This window comes from Monodon monoceros, unplaced genomic scaffold (genome assembly GCF_005190385.1).
Source record: "Monodon monoceros isolate NGI ecotype Baffin Bay Population unplaced genomic scaffold, NGI_Narwhal_1 Super_Scaffold_18, whole genome shotgun sequence".
NCBI classification, from domain to species: domain Eukaryota; kingdom Metazoa; phylum Chordata; class Mammalia; order Artiodactyla; family Monodontidae; genus Monodon; species Monodon monoceros.
This window is the reverse complement of record NW_021703774.1, coordinates 64773554-64791608: the sequence shown is the minus strand read 5'-3', so window position 1 is coordinate 64791608 and position 18055 is coordinate 64773554. Positions and strand designations below refer to the sequence as shown.

The window sequence follows — 18055 nt, the reverse complement described above, 5'->3', positions numbered from 1 at the left end:
CCTTGTCCTTTTACCCCAGGAGAATGTGGCACTGTGGTCTTTCCCCATGGCCTTGCCCGCATTGGCTAGTCAGTGGGGTTTTTGTAGCCCATGACAGAAGATTCTGCTATCTTCTTCTGAAGAGTGTAGATTTTTGTTCTTAAGGACAGTTAACGTGGCTGGTCTTAAATCCTAAATCTGCCTGTGCTGAGGTGAGCAGCTGCCACCTTCTGCTGGACTCTTGGGAGCCTCCTTTGCACATGTGCAGTTGGTGGGGGTCATCCAGGACCTGAGTGGGATTTATGCACGACAGGGGCTCCTTTTCTGTCAGAAGTTTCTGCTCACTTTCAGGCTCTAGTGACCAACTCCCCAGGCCGTCTGAGTGGGTCTTTTGGCCTAAGCTCCAGGCAGCCAAGGCAGCACTTGGGGGATTGTGCTCTTGGGCAAAACTGCACAAACTAGGTCTCACCTAGTGTGGTTCCCTCCTTTTAAGGGTTGATTCCCTGCCAGTCTCTGCCTGTTTTTGGTCTCTCTCCAGTGCCTTCAAAGTTACTTTTATTATTTCAATTAACAGACTTAATTCTTTTAGACTGGTTTTACGGTTACAGAAAAATTGGGTAGTGAGGACAGAGTTCCCATATACCCGCTCAACCCGGCCCCCCCCCCCCCAGTTTCCCATTATTAACATCTTGCGTTAGTGTGGTGCATTTGTTACCATCGATGAGCCAGTATTGATAAACTGTAATTAACTAATGTCCATAGTTTATATGTATCCATAGCTCACTCTTTGTACATTCTATGCAGTTATTTCTTTGTATCTTGTCCAGAGTTTGTTGGAGGCCTCGTCTGAGGATACCAGTTTCTCCAACATTATCACAAGCACAGTCATCTGATGCATTTATTTTTGATTCACACGTAAGCTTTTTCCTGGTCTCTGGAAACGCGTGACAGAAACCTTGTAAATAAAGGGAGTTCCTTGACAAGGGCGAGGGCAGAAAGTCTAACAAGCCGATGGGTGGCGATGATATTTGTGACTGTGTTAAGCTGTTATGTCTTGCTGCTTTTACTGTGATTCATGTACCAGGAAACACTACAGTTGAGTTTATCACTGTCTTCAGAAGTTAATCTCCAGAAAATAGGGTGGAACCAAGAAAATGGGGAAAAAAAAACCCGCAAAAAACAAACCACCAACAAAAAAACTTCATGAGGTATTAACCTAGCACCAAGGGTGAGGTTTTCTGGGAACTTAACAAAGAATATCTGAAGTCTGTTGGTTAACCTTATTTACCCTTAACTTCTGCTTATTCTGTGGATAGCATCCTGCATGTGAAGGCACTCACATGCCTTCCTTTTCCATTGGAAGAGGAAGGCACAGATAAAATTGACTTGGATAGGGCTTCCCTGGTGGCACAGTGATTAAGAATCTGCCTGCCAGTGCAGGGGACATGGGTTCGAGTCTAGGTCCGGGAAGATCCCACATGCCGCGGAGCGCAACTAAGCCCGTGCGCCACAACTACTGAGCCTGTGCTCTAGAGCCCATGAGCCACAACTACTGAAGCCCGTGCGCCTAGAGCCCGTGCTCCTCAACAAAGAGGAGCCACCGCAATGAGAAGCCCGCGCACCGCAACGAAGAGTAGCCCCTGCTCACTGCAGCTAGAGAAAGCCCATGTGCAGCAATGAAGACCCAATGCAACCAAAAAAAAAAAAAAAAAAACTGACTTGGATAAATCTCATATGTTGGTTACTTAGTACAATTTGCATCTCCCTTCTAGTTTTTTTTTTTTTTTCTTTCTAGGTGGTAATGAAAAGGAAGCAGGCCCTGATATTTTTAAACTTGAGTGGTTGTATGAACCACCTTTCAGGTGGGTCTGGTCTATGACTGTGTCTTACACTGTGCCCAGAATGGAGCCTCAGAATGGACTGAAGCTAGTTGTGGAGGTGGTAATGTTTAGGTATCGAGATACTTTTTCGGTTTTTTTTGTTATACACGTACACAACGGCTGTAATCACTTATCGTACTCTCTGGTTTTGCCCTGAGGAGTGGGACTTCTGACCCCTCCCCTGCTTCCCTGAAATTGTCACTGTTTTTTGGTTCACGATTAGTGTGGTATTTGGCTTTTGATCCCTACTTCGTGTTTCCTTTTAATCTCCTTGAATAACTGTAAGGTGCAGCTATGGTAAGGATGGGTTATCTGCTCCAGACTCTCCTCAGAAAGGCAGATTTGTGATTTTCTTCACATGATTGGGAAGGAGGATGAGTGAGTGTGTGGTGTGAATACAAGTGGGATGTGTTAGTGAGTGTGGGATGACCGTGTGCATGCTTTGTGTGTGGGGTGTGTGTGTGTGTGAGAGAGAGAGGTGATCAGTCATGTGTATGCACGTGGCACATGAGGTGTGTGAATGTGTGTGCACTGATGTGTGTGTGTGAAGGTGTGTGGTGTATGCGTGCACAGGTACCAGGTTGGCTGATGACGTCAAGGAGGCACTAATAGCATGAAGATGTTGGGTGTCCTCACCTCACATGCAGGATGCTACTCCCTTGTTAGGAAACCTCGTCCAGAGCTAGAAAGCTGCCTCTCCATTCTGTCTGTGTTGCTTCCATCCTCACTGTACCCCGAATGCTTTGGGATTCTCAGTCCAGCGGTGCCCCTTCTTGAGAAGGGATGGGGATGGGACCCATCTGGGCGTCTGCATTCAGGCCCAGTTGTGGACCTCCCTGGGTAGCAGGCCCTTTCCTGGGGTTTTGCAGGGATCAGCGTGGGAGGACCGTTCAGTCCTTCAGGTTTACCTGTAATGGGTGACCTTGCTCGGTCTTGAGATCCAGGCTCTCATGTGATGCCAGAGGGAACACAAGCCCTGAAGGTCTGGTTGCCAAGTCAGCCCTGACTGCTCAGAGTTCAGGGCAGGAGCCATCAGGCGTGCAGCACTAAGGAGAGGGGGCACGGAAACTGCTCCCGGCGGTGGGGGGGGGGGGTGCTTTGAAATTGGGCAGTCACAAACCCGGCCTCACGTCATTCCTGGCTATGTGGGTCACTGACATGCTGACAAACGGTGGGGCCCCAGCAGAGCTCAGAGGGCAGAAACGCCAGCCATGGTTAAAGCTGACAGCATGCTTAGATCCTTAGATCCAGGGGGCTTTGTTTACCTGCTGTGGTCAGGCTGTCCATCTGGGGCCCAGACTTCCTACAGGCTGCTGGGAATCTTGATCTTTAGTGTGTTAGCACAAACCGGGGATCAGTACTAGGGGAAATCCTTTCCCAGTATTTAGTTTTTGAAACCCTCCTCACTGGGGCCAGCCTTAACTCCAAATTTTAGGAAGAACCTTTTATTCCCGTAACCACAGGAAATATGTTTTCTGTAGAAATGACTGTCCTGCTCTTATCTTCTGTTAATGCAGTCTTTGGTTGCGTAGACTTTTAAATTATCCTGGAGCTGTTAATTTCTAGGATATCCTCTGGGCTATTTTATATGTGTGTGTAAAAAGGAAAGATAAATTCCAGTGGGTCAGTGTGGAATGGGATGGTGCTTAATAAATGTTGGGTTGTCCTCTTTTCTAGTTTCATCCTGCTAAGTAATGATATCTAGAAATAATCTATAATTTTGATCCAGCAATCCCACTTGTAGCTCATCATCCTACTTGGATGAGCTCAAAGGTGTGTAGATAAGGAGGTTTGTGGAAGCAATTTTGTAATAGTGCCCTAGGGTAAGCGTCCATCAGTCATCAGGGGAGCCATCACATGTAATGTGATAGACCTGTATGCAGTGGTGGAGAAAGATGTCCAAGTTATATTTAATAAAGTTTAAAAAATCAACGTGAGTAGTATGAACTTTTTACATAAAAGAAATTCCTCTGGGTGTCTGTGAATATATATATATATGTCCGTTAATATACAAAAAGAGATGTACATCAGACTGTTGACAGTGGGGGACTTTATTCTTTTGTTCTGCATATATCTGCATTATTTGAATAGTGTACAGCAAGAAATTATATACAGCATTAGACAACCTGTATGTCGTTTGGTTTTAAAATTAACTTAAAAGTTTAATCAAGTTAAGTTTTTTAATACATAACTAGTCCATTCTTTTTCTCCATTTAGGAAATTACTCAAATGTGTGAGGTCTCTATAACATCCAGGGCTAACTCAATGAAGTTCCATTAATTTAAAAAAGTAGATATTCATCTTTCTTATTCTTTTGGACGGCTTTAATGCATGCAGACCAGATTTGTGTAAGAGATTTATACCTTAGCTCATTTTATCTTTACTGAAATCCCATCTTACAGATGAGGAAATTGAGACAAAGGCAAAGTAGCCTGCCCCAAAGATAGTGGTGGGAGATTCTTCATACCCAGCTCTTTCTGTTTCGGAAGGCTGCTTGTTTAAACACAGTCCTTGGCTGCGTCTCTGATTAAGAATGAGATGAAAAGGAAGCAGTTTCTTGTTTTGCTTCTTATAAAGTTAGAAATAGTCTCAAGACATCCTTTTGGCTCTTAATTTCCGCATCTGTAAAATGGGAAGATGAACTTGATGACTTCCAAAGTCCTTCCAGCCCTAACATTCTGTGATTAGGGACATTTGCCATCCCTCTTCTCAGTGAGTGTTTGCTTCTTTCCCCACAGTATGTCGGAAGCCTGGACGTGCCGAGGCCCAACAGCAGAGTGGAGATTGTGGCTGCCATGCGTCGGATCCGGGTGAGTGGCTGGAGGTGGGGCTGTGTAGAGCTGGAACTCAGGCGTCCGCCCTTTTAGAAAGTACTGGAGGTACCAAAATGGATGGCTGCACTCTTTGCAAGACCCCTGTACGGTCCAGGGGAGCTGTTCTGAGTTAGGTGGTTGATCTCGATTAAAGACCAAGGTAAAATGGATGTATGATGGCTGGAGGGCTACCACCCTCCCTCTCTTGTGACCTGCTGCTTCTCAAACTGAGACACCTTACCCTTGAGGTTGTGTGGGTTCTGCCAGGGAATGAGAGAGACTGGTGAAGTATCTTTTTTATTCAAAGATTTTAGTGAAAAGGTTCAGTGTTAGTAATTAGCTGATAATTGGCTCAACGCATTTAAAAAGTGAAGTTTTTTTGTGGTACATAAAGAGGATCTACTTAAATTTTTAAGAACAAATGTGGGATTTCAACAGAATTTCCTTGGTTGGTTTGCTTTAGGCTCTGGACACGTGTGTGGGTTCTCTTCTGCCATTTCTGGTACTCTAGAGTAGAATTTGATCAACTTTCCAACCTGTTGCTTTTGGAGTCTGGGGTACACGGAGCAGAGATGGAATGAAAATTAAGTTGTCTTCTGATCACTGTGAAGGAATTTGCCCATGTGCTCTGTCATGAAACAGAGGAAATTAGATTTGTGCGTTTCGAAGGTAGGGTTGGGATTGGTCAAGCAAGTTGTCATGACTTTTTGGAGAGAATCGGAGTCGGAGGTGGCTGGATTGGTCATCCTGAATGCAGCCTGGTTTGAGCTCTTTGTCTTCTAGAAGAATCTACTCACCTCAGTGGAAAACATATAGATGTTGGGAGCTTCATTTTGCTTTTTGCCAGTTTTACTTTCAGTCAGTTCATCTGAGCAACAGAGACCTCAATTCAATGACAGCAATTTTGGGAAGAAAATTAGGGTGTTTGCTTCTGTTTCTCTAAGCAGTTCATCAACCTACTAAAATAATATTTTCACTGCTTTGGCCCTCCCAGTCCTTCATCATTTTTTATTGTTAAGTGTAATTTGTTGAAACTACTATTAAATACAGCAATACTGTTTTTCATAGACATAGAAATGAGTCACTTTCACACGAGTTCATTTAACGTTCATAATAAGCTGCGAAGTAGGGGTCACGTTTCCTTCATTTTCTAGATTAAACTGAGGCTCAGAGAGTCATAGAGGTCTAGAAGTGGTGGGCATGTGGCCTGAATGCAGTCCTCCAGTTGGTTTCGTGAGAACATGCAAAACGCATCACACCTTTGGTTTCAGGCCTGGCATTCAGTATCCCCAGGCCTCTTCTCTTCCTTCACCTTCGTGCTCGGGTAGAAAGCACCGAGGCCTCAGCTGAGCATATCTGGGGTGTTGCTCTTGTGAGGATAGGCTACTGCTCTCATCATGGTTGTGACCTTGGGGTTTCAACAGAAAAAGTCCCTCTTTTCTTCATATTTGACTAAGAGACAGCACATATGCTGTTGCTAATATCACTATCATTATTAGAGTAATAAATATTAACAGTAGCTATCAATAATAGTAGCTACTATTCAGTACTTACTATGTGATAGGTGCTTTATTAGGCCTCTTTTTTTTTTTTTTTTTTTTGCGGTACGCGGGCCTCTCACTGCTGTGGCCTCTCCCGTTGCGGAGCGCAGGCTCAGCGGCCATGGCTCACGGGCTCAGCCGCTCCGCGGCATGTGGGATCTTCCCGGACCGGGGCACGAACCCGCGTCCCCTGCATCGGCAGGCGGACTCTCAACCACTGCGCCACCAGGGAAGCCCCCTAGTAGGCCTTTTTTTTTTTTACATCTTTATTGGAGTATAATTGCTTTACAATGGTGTGTTAGTTTCTTCTTTATAACAAAGTGGATCAGTTATACATATACATATATTCCCATATCTCTTCCCTCTTGCGTCTCCCTCCCTCCCACTCTCCCTGTCCCACCCCTCCAGGCGGTCACAAAGCACTGAGCTGATCTCCCTGTGCTATGCGGCCTTTTAATATGGAAATAATGTTATTATTTGTAGCTACTCTAGATGAGGTGAGGGTATTATTGTTAAATTTTGTAGATGAGGAAATGGAAGCCTGGGGCATTAAATAATTAATTCTAGATCAAATTGGTGTCAATAGTTGGAGCTGGGATTCCTGCCCAGGACTGTGCTGCTCCCTCATTTGGGTGATGATCCCAGCTGGAGAACCAAAAGGTAGGGACATGGAGCTTCCCCAGCGAGGGAGTCAGTGGCAGAAATACAACTTTGTAGAAAGAACAGAGGTACAGGAAAACATCCCCTCGAAGCAACGGCGGGTCAGGGTGTGTGGTGGGGCTGGCCATGCATGGCATCTGGAGGCCTTTGGGGCTGGAGTGTGGCCCCTGTGTCCTCTTCCCTCATCACCTGTCAGCCCAACTGGCCAGGTGCCAGTAGCTCCGTTCCCTGTGACCTGCTTCTGGTGCTTAATGAGCAGCTCATTAAATTAGAGGGAGAAATGAAGTGGCCAGAAAGCTGTTTGGTCTGGCTGTCCAGTCACTTGTTTAGTCTGACCGCCACTAAGAACTCTGGGTATGTGTTTTACCCTGAACCCCCCAATTCACTGCTAGGTCCAGGCTGCTATTTTCTTTTCTTCTCTCCCTTTCAAAAGCTGTCTTGCCTGTAACTACAGTTGTCGAGAACTAGGGCATGTGATTTCTGTGTAAAAGGCCGTGCCTGACTCTGTCCTTTTGTGTTGAATGGTGCCAGGCTGAAGTTGGGCAGGACACTGCGGAGTTTGGTTCCTGGATGCTCTTGTGGGTTCACAAGATGCAGGCCTCCAGCTTGGCCCTGAGCAGTATCTCGTTCTCAGAGGGAAGCAGTTCCTATAAGGATCGTGGTACCTTACGTCTGTGAAATGGGTCGTGCCTCGCCAGGCCCTTTAGACGCCAGTCTCCCTGATCCTCTCTGGAGCTCTGTACAGGACAGTGCAGATTGTCTCCATTTCACAGAGAGGGAAGCACCTGGAGTGAAGGGATTGGCCTGAGGTTGGCCAGATTCATTTTCTGAGTTGGGGTTCCAGCAGCTGTATGGATTCCTGTTCCTGCCGCAGTGCCACACCTGCAGTGTTGACTCTGAGCTAAATAAATGGACTGTTGATTTGACTGGTGTTTTTCCTCTCTCTTTTCCCCATTTCTCATTGGTTCCCTCGCCATATAGATCTTCTTTTAAAATTTATCTGTCTTCGGCATCTTTTTCTTTTCTCATGTGCTTTCAAAGATTTTTTTTTTTATGGTGGTTAAAAACACATCACATATTTAACCGTTTAAAAGTGTACAATTCAATAGTGTTAAGTGTATTTACACTGTTGTGTAACAGATCACTCTAAAATTTTATCTTGCAAAACGGAAACTCTCTACCCCTTGAACACTAATTCTTCTTCCCTCTCCCTCCAGCTCTTGGCTGCCACCTTTACAGTTTCTCTTTCTGTGCTTTTGGCTACTCAGATACCTCATATCTATGGAATCATACTTTGCCATTCTGTGAATGGCTTATTTCACTTAAGCATAATGTCCTCAAGGTTCATCCATATTGTAGCACGTAACAGGATTTCCTTCCTTATCTAAGGCTGCATAGTACTCGGTTGAATGTATGTAACACATTTTCTTTATCCGTTTATCTGCTGTACCCTTGGGTTTCTTCCACCTTTTGGCTACTGTGAATAATGCTGCAGTGAACGTTATTCACAGGAGCATGTGACTAATGCTCCTGAACAAAACGGGATCTCAAAGAGATATGCACATATCTCTTTGAGATCCCGTTTTGAATTCCTGTTGTTGTATACTCAGATGTGAGATTGCTGGATTATATGGTAGTTCTTTTTAAAAATTCTTTGAGGAACCTCCATACTGTGTTCCATAACGGTTGCACCATTTTTAATTCCTGCAACAGTATAAAAGGGTTCCAAGATTTTTTTTTTTCTTCTCAGTAACGTGTACCTTCTTGGTACACATGAATTTAAATAGATGAATAGATGAATTTTCTTTAAATAGATGAATTGTCTTTTTCTGGTAAGGATTTGTTGGGGGTGGGAACCACTCAGCCCTTGGAGTGTTTCTGGGTAGTCTCAGGGAACAGGACCTGGGTTCACAATGGATTGCCAGGTTACTTGCTGTCACAGGGGCCTCCTGCCTGAACTACCCAATGCCAGGGTGTGGGAGTTCCTTATACTGTACTTCTAAGGACTAGATCTGGGGCTGTGAATGGTTGTAAGTGCAGCACTAGCACAGTTGGCATAGTATGAGTTGGCACATAAGTGGATGAATTCATCAGCACTTCTTAGAAGGCCTCTCCTTAATTTAGCACTTTCACCTTCTGCTTCTCTAACACTCCAGGTAGAACCACTTCTGGCCCGGCCATGCCCTGCCCTGGTCACGCAGTGTCGCTTTGCTTGGACGCACAGCTGTTGGTCAGGCTCTGGTGACTAGCGTGGTATGTTCCCAGGGCAGTGTGTTTGGAGGCTGTGTGTGGAGACCATGCAGGTGAGAGCCTGAGACCTGGCAGACAGATGGGGGAGGAAGAAGGGAGGAGCCGGAGAGCCAGCCCTGCTCGGCTGGGGAAGGGTGTTCAGTGTTTCCTTTTGCCCTGTGGCTGATAGTTGCTATTCATATATATTTATAACTCGTACATTTACAACTTTAAACATACTTTCACATGCATTATTTCATTTGCTTAGCCTGGAGTGTTCCTGTTTGTTATCTCTGTTTGACGAGAGGTGGGAAGACGGGGCATGGAGGTAGGAAGGGGACACCAGGCTCTCCAGCCATGTCAGCCAGCATAATGCGTGTGCGCTATTCATTTATTCACTCATTCATTCATTAGATATTTATGGAACACTCTATCCTGGGCTAATGTTTCAATATTCTTTTGGGTGCTTGTATTTAGTAATGGACGAGCCAGGCACATGAATGACCATATATTATTAGAAAAAGGGTAAGAAGCTAAGAAAGTGTGTAGCTGGGAGATGTAACCCAACTTGGGGGAGACAGGGAAAGACCTGTGGGTTACAGAGGGATGGAGTCAATAATCAGTAGATACTGCATCCAGATGACCCCTGAGATGAGGATGTTGTGGCTCAGGGAGGACTTGCAGCTCCTGGAGGGAGGTGACCACGTCACATCATACTGTCTTTGAACCTCACCTGCCTAACTTAGTGCCTGACCATTAGTACACAGTAGTGTTTCCTGAATGAATGAGGACTTTTCCCCAATAAAATGTGCTTGTTTAAACTCAGTCTTCTGTGTACTTCAAGCACAGAATCGTAGCACATCATTCATTGTTTGAAGTGACTGTGTAATTGCAGTTTATCCCTCAGATTTTAGAAGCCCAAGGCCACACAGGAGGAAGACCCAGATCTTCTGATGCCCAGCCCAGCACTGCTGCAGAGTAAGGCCAGTGGAAATTCACTGCACGTTTTTTGCTTCCTTGTTTTCTTTGGACAGCTTCTAGGAACTTCCATGGATTAGTTGGGAGTTGGGATGAATTTTGGGAAGCCCTGACCATCAAACTGAGTTGGAGTGAACTGCAGCTGTGGGTAGCAATAGTGTTTTTGGATCTGCTCTTTTTTTGTTTCCTTATTCAGGATTTGCCACTTTCCCCAAGGTTGAAAGAGGTACCTTTAGCTAGTCCCCTTGACACATGAAGACCCTGGTCTGTTCCCTTGTCTTACTCTTAAGAAATCTTCAGTTTCTCTTATTTTCTGTATTGGTTTACTGTTGCTACTGAAACAAATACCACAGTCTTACTGGTTTAAAACAATGCAGGTTTATTATCTTACAGTTCTAGAGGTCAGAAGTTTGAAATGAGTCTTATGGGGCTAAAATAAAAATGGGTCAGCAAGGCTGTGCTCCTTCTAGAGGCCCTAGGGGAGAATCTGTTTCTTGCCTTTTCCAGCTTCTGGAGGCTGCCTGTGTTCCTTGGCTTGTGGCCTCATCACTCTGAACTCTCTATCACCACATCCGCTTCTTTGACTTTGACCCTCTTGCCTCCCTCTTATAAATAAAGACACTTGTGATTACACTGGGCCCATATGGATAATCCAGGATAATCTTCCCATCTCTCAATTCTTAAATCACATCTTCAAAGTCCTTTTGCCATGTAAGGTAACATAGTCACAGGTGCCAGGCGTTAGGACATGGACACCTTTGGAGGCCCATCATTCCGCCTACCACACCTGCCTTGTTTATTGTCTACCAAATAGGATAAGCTAAGTGGTGGAGGCCAGACCAAATCAGCAGGCCCTCTTAATTCCAGATCACATACTTCCCCCACTCCATACTAGCTGCCTTGTATTGGGTTGACCCACCTGTTCTCCTCTGATCCCTATGATGACCCAGGCAGGAAGGAAGCTTAAGAGATATTCCCCAGAAGCACTGGATGATTATCCTGCTCTTTGTCTCCCAAGGATCCAAAGGTCTGAGAAGATGCTAGCTGGATGAAGAAAACAAGAGAAGAGGGGATACGATTTATTTATTATTATTATTATTTTTTGTGGTATGCGGGCCTCTCACTGTTGTGGCCTCTCCCGTTGCGGAGCACAGGCTCCGGACGCGCAGGCTCAGCGGCCATGGCTCACGGGCCCAGCCGCTCCGCGGCATGTAGGATCTTCCCGGACCGGGGCACGAACCCGCATCCCCTGCATCCCTCAACCACTGCGCCACCAGGGAAGCCCTTTTTTTTTTTTTTAAAGCTGCGCAGCTTAGAACAATTCACAAAGTTCAGAGAAGTTCTGCATGAGCCCACAGTTGGTCTGACACACTGGGGTCGCTTGCTTGGAAGTTAACTGGTTGAAAGTTGAAGGTGGCCAGTAATACCGGAATCAGGCTACTGGCTTTGCACCATTGGGCCTGCTGTGTGAATAGGTGAGTTTGGCAGCCAAATATTTGGTATGATTTTCAAGTCCATTGTTCCCAAATATTAATACCATTCCCCGCATTGCACTTTTTAGCTTCCTCAGAAAGCTGTGTAGTCAAAAGAGCTCTCAGTGAAGAATAATGAGAGTTGGACCCGAGTCCCCTTGACTTGCTGTGTAACCTTGGTGAGGTATCTGACTGCCATTAATTTCAGTTTCCTTGTTTATAAAGGGGAAAGGATGATACTCATTCTCTCTGGTGCTCTCATTGAGTCTGGGATAATGCATGAAAAAATACTTTATAAACCGAAAAGGACAATTTATATTCATCGGTATCATTTTTGTACATTCCTCTGGGTTTCAAAGCATTTCATAAATGCAGGTAAATACCCTGAGAGACACTGAGCTGCTTCATCTAGCTCCTTTTGATAGCCAGCGTCTTTTTCCAGATTTCCGTGCAAACATCACATCCTTCGGGAGGCTTCCCCCACTAGGTCATGATCTTGTGGCACCACACCTCTCTCTTTCGTATAACACTTGTAGCAACTGTATTCCCAGTGTCTGGCAGGGTGCCAGCCTTTGCTGAGTAGACTTTTGTTAGTGACTGAGAAAATTCATCTTAGTTGATAACCATGTGAGCATGAAGCAGTGAAACCCAGCGAGGCTCTACTGAGGGAGTGCCAGGGAGGAGGAGGGCTGCAGTGGAGTCAGACCTAACCAACAGGCTGGGCTGCAGAGAAGATCCAGGGACTGGGGGCACCGGTAGCTTTATGGAGCAGTGACTGGAGTTGTGAGTGCCTTACAGCTGCACTTGTGTTTCCCTCCCCACAGGCGTTAAGCCCCTGCACGTGGCCTCTTCATACGTTCAGCCACGAAATCTATGTTTTACCTGCTTCTGGGAGGCTTTGTCCAGGAATCATTTCATCCCCTTTATGTAACTCTCCCCCTAAGTGGCTACCCCCACTATGATTTGCTCTTTTGTCATGAATTGTTTTCCTTCTCTTCCCAAATTCAGAGTTGGCAAGTCTACCTCCGAGCAGCTTAGATCGTAACACAGACCTAGCATGGCCCTATTAATTTCCTATTGCTGCTGTAACAAATTACTACAAACATAGTGGCTTAAAACAGCACAAGTTTATTATCTTACCGTTATCCTCCAGTTCTGGAGGTCAGAAGTCTGAAATGAGGCTAAAATCGAGGAGTTGGCAGGGCTGTTTTTCTTCTGAGGCTCTAGGGAGAATCTGTGCCCTTGCTTTTCCAGCTTCTAGAGGCTGCCTGAATTCCTTCGTCCTTGGCCCCTTTCCATCTTTAAAGTCAGCAATCATATCACTCCAACCCCTGCTCTAACTCTGCTGCCTTCCCTTCACATGTATAAGGACCTTGATCATTACATTGGCTCTTCCTCCTTTCTCTGATGATCCAGGATGATCTCCCCCATCTCAAGGTTCTTTTTTTTTTTTTTTTTTTGCAGTACGCGGGCCTCTCACTGTTGTGGCCTCTCCTGTTGCGGAGCACAGGCTCCGGACGCGCAGGCTCAGCGGCCATGGCTCACGGGCCCAGCCGCTGGGCCCTTTCTAATTAGTGTGTATTGGACAGGGATAGTGGGGTCAGAAAACCATACAAGTTGGTTGTCAGACACACTTAAGCACCCAGCAAATGTTAGCTTTTAAAGACATAAACTTTGCATGCCAATTATTTTTTTCCCTTAGTCTGTAGATGAGTGTTTCTCAAAATGGGTTCTGTGGCTCTCTTGGAATTTAGGGCTGTAGTCTCCAGGGTCTGAGTTCTTTATAAGAATTAAAAAATTTTGTGTTTTCATTTGATCCAGTAACAAAGTAAAATAAGCCTATTCCAGACTCTAGGAAGGGCCATATTAATGCCTGAGTGCTGCTAACTGTTTTACTGTCTACAGTTGTGTTTGTTTCCTTATGTTGGCACCAGATAGTTCTGTAATTGTCATGCCCCGAAGAAAAAGTTCACAATATGTCTATAATGAATTCTCATAAGGTGAAGGACAAGTGACGGTACCACACCTTGTAGGAATTAAGATTTTGCAGTGGTGGGAACAGAAGAAAGTGGCAGAAAAATGGAGTCTGCACATGGAGCGCAGGACTGCAGGCAGGGCTGCAATGCGGCCACACTCCCCGGGGTGGCTCTGAGTTGCTCGTGGCTTGTGTGACTGCTGTGTTTTCTGATTAGTTCCAGTATCTTCTGATTTGTCGGCACCTGTGCTATGCTGGTTGTCAGAATACTGTCATCCAATTTTGTGTGTGCTGAACTCCAAAGAACTTGGGTCAGGTACTCACCACATATTCCTGTTGTGAGAAGGGATATAATTTCAGTTGAATAACAAAATCTTCTCTGACATGAACATCTTTGCTTTGAATTTATTGGTTATACAATTTGTGTTTAATTTATAAAGTTGTAAAAGACCTGTGTGTGTAAGCAGTTTATATCCAGTTTTATGTCTTACATATTTAAATGGTATACATGATTTGCCAGCACTTTTTTTGGTAACACCTTTATTGAGACATAATTCACATATCGTGCAACTCATCCATTTAAAGTATAGAATTCAGTGGTTTTTTAGTATATTCATAGTGTTGTGAAGAACCATCACCATCATCAATTTGAGAATATTTTCATCACCCCAAGAAGAAACTCTGCACTTCTTAGCCATCACCTTCCAGTCTCCCCCAACTACCCCCCATCCTAGCCTCAGGCAACCACGAGTCTACTTTCTGTCTCTATGGATTGTCTGTTCTGGACATTTCATATAAATGGCAGCCATACAGTGTGTGGCCTTTTATGTCTGGCTTCTTTCGCTCAGCATAATGTTTTCAAGGTTTATCTGTGTTATGGCATGTATCAGTACTTCATTTCTTTTTATTACTGAATGATATTCCATAGTATGGATATACCATATATTATTTATTCATTCAAATGCTGAGTGTTTGCAAAATTTTTTTTCTTGAAAAGGGGCCCAGACTTTATTAAGTTTTAGAAAACATTTGGTGTGGATTGAGCAGGGTGTAAAGGGATGGTGACAGTTGTTGTCTTCTCAGCCAAAGGAAACAAATCATTGCTTTTTTAGGTAATCTTGGGCAAGGCATTCTCATCAATATAAAGAATGGTGTACTGATAGGAGAACTTAATTTTTTGTCCACTCATTTAAAAAAACGTGTTGAACACTGGGGTGCATATATCTCTTTGAATTAGTGTTTTCGTTTGCTTTGGATAAATACTCAGGAATGGAATTGATGAATCGTATGGTGGTTCTGTTTTTGATTTGCCGCTCTGCGGCATGTGGGATCTTCCCGGACCGGGGCACGAACCCGTGTTCCCTGCGTCGGCAGGCGGACTCTCAACCACTGCGCCACCAGGGAAGCCCTCTGTTTTTTGATTTTGTGAGGAACCTCCATACTCTTTTCACAATGGCTGTACCAATATACATTCCCACCAACAGTGCACTGGGGTTCCCTTTTCTCCACATTCTCACAGCATTATTTACAATAGTCAAGATACGGAAGCAGCCTAAGTGCCCACCAACTGATGAATGGTTAAAGATGTGTTTTATATATATTACAATAGAATATTACTCAGCCATGAAAAAGAATGAAATCTTGCCATTTGTGACAGCATGGATGGATCTGGAGTGAAGTAGAGTAAAATAAATAAGTGAAATAAATCAGAGAAAGACAAATGCTGTATGCTTTTACTTACATGTGGAATCTAAAAAACAAAGCAAACATATATAACAAAACAGAAACAGACTCACAGAGAACAAACTAATGGTTGCTAGAGGGGAGGGGGATGTGAAACAGGTGAAGGGGATTAAGAGGTACAAACTACTGGAATATATTACAGTAAATCACCGGGATATAATGTACAGCAGAGGGAATATAGTCAATAATAGTGTAAGAACTTTGTATAGTGTATAATCTATAAAAATATTGAATCACTAAAAAATGTGTTGACTTCCTTTTATTAGCCAATATTGTTTTAGGCTCTGGGGATATAACAGTCAACAAAACAAAGTCCTTGTCTGAATGGACAGGACATTATTTTATATTCTGGTGGTTGGGATGGAGGTAAAGGAGGAGACAATATACATATAATATCACACGTAAATTGTCTGCAGAAAAATAAAGCAGGGCATGAGGATAGACAGTGCCAGGAGGTAGGGAGTGGAAGCTATTTTATGTGAAGTGTTGGAAAAGGCCTCTAGTTTATGGTGACCTTTGAATCTCTAGAGATGTGAATGTGAGATAGAGAGTGAGCAAGCAAGGCGTGTGAATATCTGGAGGCGGAACAGTCAGTGCAAAGGCCCTGGGGTGGAACTGGGCTTTGCAGCTTCAAGGAATAGCCAAGAAGCTCAGTGTGGCTGGAGACTCAAGAGTCCAAGCGCAAATGGTAGATTATTTCCAGGAGTTTATTCCTAGGGATCACATATCATGTGAATCTGGTTCACTTGGTACCAACCGAATGTCTGACCACACATGAGAAAATGCATTTATCTTTCCTCTGAATCTGCACCAGGTTGAAAAGTCACTTTGCATGAGGAGCTTTGGTTCTGCTCCTGAGGTGAACAAGTTTGGGGATGATTTTAAAACTGGGACAGAGCTGCTAGATGCATTATCTGTAAGCAGAGAAGAGTTAGTAAGAATCAGTTGTTATCAGAAGCTAACGCATGCTTGCTTTTAAAGATGATGACTTGCTTTATTACAGCCATTTATGCTCAAGAGTAAGAAATGATGTAATTGGGCTTCCATGGGAGCATTTGAATATTGCCTGGCGCAGCCCACAGTTTCTTGTGCTGACCTACTTAATGCTCGGAGGTCTTCTTGAAGCCAGTGATGTTTATCCTTCACATCAGGAGGAGATGAAGAACCTCAGTTCATTACTGCTACCGGTCTCTGGGGACCTATTTGTTCATGTTCCTGCCATTAGTAAAAGGTTGCCCTGAGCATCCACTCCTTGCTTTGATGACTTCTGTGCCTTTTTAAAAAGTATATACATAATATCATTTTAACCATATGTAAGTGTACAGCTCAATGGCATTAAATAATTCACTGTTCTGTACCTATTACCACTATCTATACCTAAAACCTTTTCATCATCTCCAACATAAACTCTCTACCCATTAAACAGTAACTCCCTCTTTGCTCTCAGCCTCTGGTAACCTCTGTTCTGCTGTCTTTCTGATTTTTGCCTGTTCTAGAGTCCTCATATAAGTGGAATCTCAGATAATATTTGTCCTTCTCTGTCTGGCTTATTTCACTAAGAGTGATGTTTTCAAGGACCACCCATGTTGTAGCATAAATCAAAATTTCATTCCTTTTTTATGGCTGAATAGTATTCTGTGCTGTGACTTTTTGCACTCAGCACATCATGCAGGCTTTGGTGTGTGGCTGTTTCCTCTTGGGACCAAAAGCAATGTATTATAGGACAGGGATGCACAGTCATGGAACAGAACATCCACAGCAACAAATACTGAGGACCTGAGCTGCTGGTGGGAAACCTCTTTGGTCCCTGCTGAAAGGCCCAATCTTCACTTACGTAGTACTTTATAGTTGTTAAAGTCATTTTCGTGTCCGTTGTCACCTAATGTCTCCAGTAACTTTTTATAACGTTATAAAGTTAAAGCACATATTATCCCTGTTTCATTACAGATAAGGGTCATCAGAGTGGAATGGCTTGCCAAACGAATTATCTTATTGTCCTTATCAGTGATGACCAGAGTGGATTACAGACTGTGCCGTGTGCTGTGTCAGGCTACGTGCAAAGTGCTTCACAAGTGTTATATCACTTGATCCTCACCACAGGTGTGAAGGTCATCCCCTCTTATAGATGGGGAAACTGAGGCACAGAGAGGTTAAATAACTTGCCCAAGATCACAGAACTGGTAAGTGGGGAATCTGGGATTCGTTCCAGAGCTTGAATGAGGTACTGCTGAGTCTTGCCATGGTTCTGATACTATCAGTTTGCTTACCTCCGGGTCAGAGATCCTACAAGAACATGCTGACTGTCCCCGCTTTACCAGATATCAGTCCAGGCAGCGTCACCTGTGTCCCTGATTGTGCCTTTCTCCAGTCTGGGAACACTGCCAGACAGTGGGCATTATTTGATTTTTTTATAAACTTCTTTTTAGATTTTGAGACTCATACATCCTGTGCGACACCCCCATTTGGTTATCCCAAAGGCATCTTAAATTCAACATGTCAAAAACAGAATTCATCATTTCTACAGTCTCTTCTCTTTGCTCGGAACCCTCTCCCCTGCGGTTTTTTTCTGTGATTGTTTCCTTATCTCATTGAAAGGCATCTTATCAATCCAAGAATGTAAGCTGGAAACCTCAGAGTCACCTTAGACTCTTCTCTGACAGCAGCCTTAGTCACCCTTACTGAGTTTGCCCCCTAAATATTTCTCAAATGTGTCTCTCCCTCTTCATCCCTCCCTGGGGGTACCCACGTCATTTTACAGAGATTGCGGTAGCCCTCCTTCGTAAAG

At 44.2% G+C, this 18055-nt stretch overlaps 1 protein-coding gene across 5 annotated transcripts in view; it reads left to right on the top strand.

Annotated features, from left to right (window-relative positions):
• The window catches only part of CUNH1orf226 (chromosome unknown C1orf226 homolog), a 306178-nt gene that overhangs the window by 76653 nt on the left and 211470 nt on the right, over positions 1–18055 (top strand). For 4 of the 5 annotated variants that reach the window (XM_029229297.1, XM_029229288.1, XM_029229286.1 and 1 more), the window contains exon 2: positions 4598–4669. In XM_029229297.1, the coding sequence (XP_029085130.1) occupies positions 4598–4669 (72 nt within the window). Of the gene's footprint in view, positions 1–4597; positions 4670–9077; positions 9177–10009; positions 10081–18055 lie in introns of those variants that run through there. The other variant, XM_029229290.1, reaches the window with a different exon arrangement.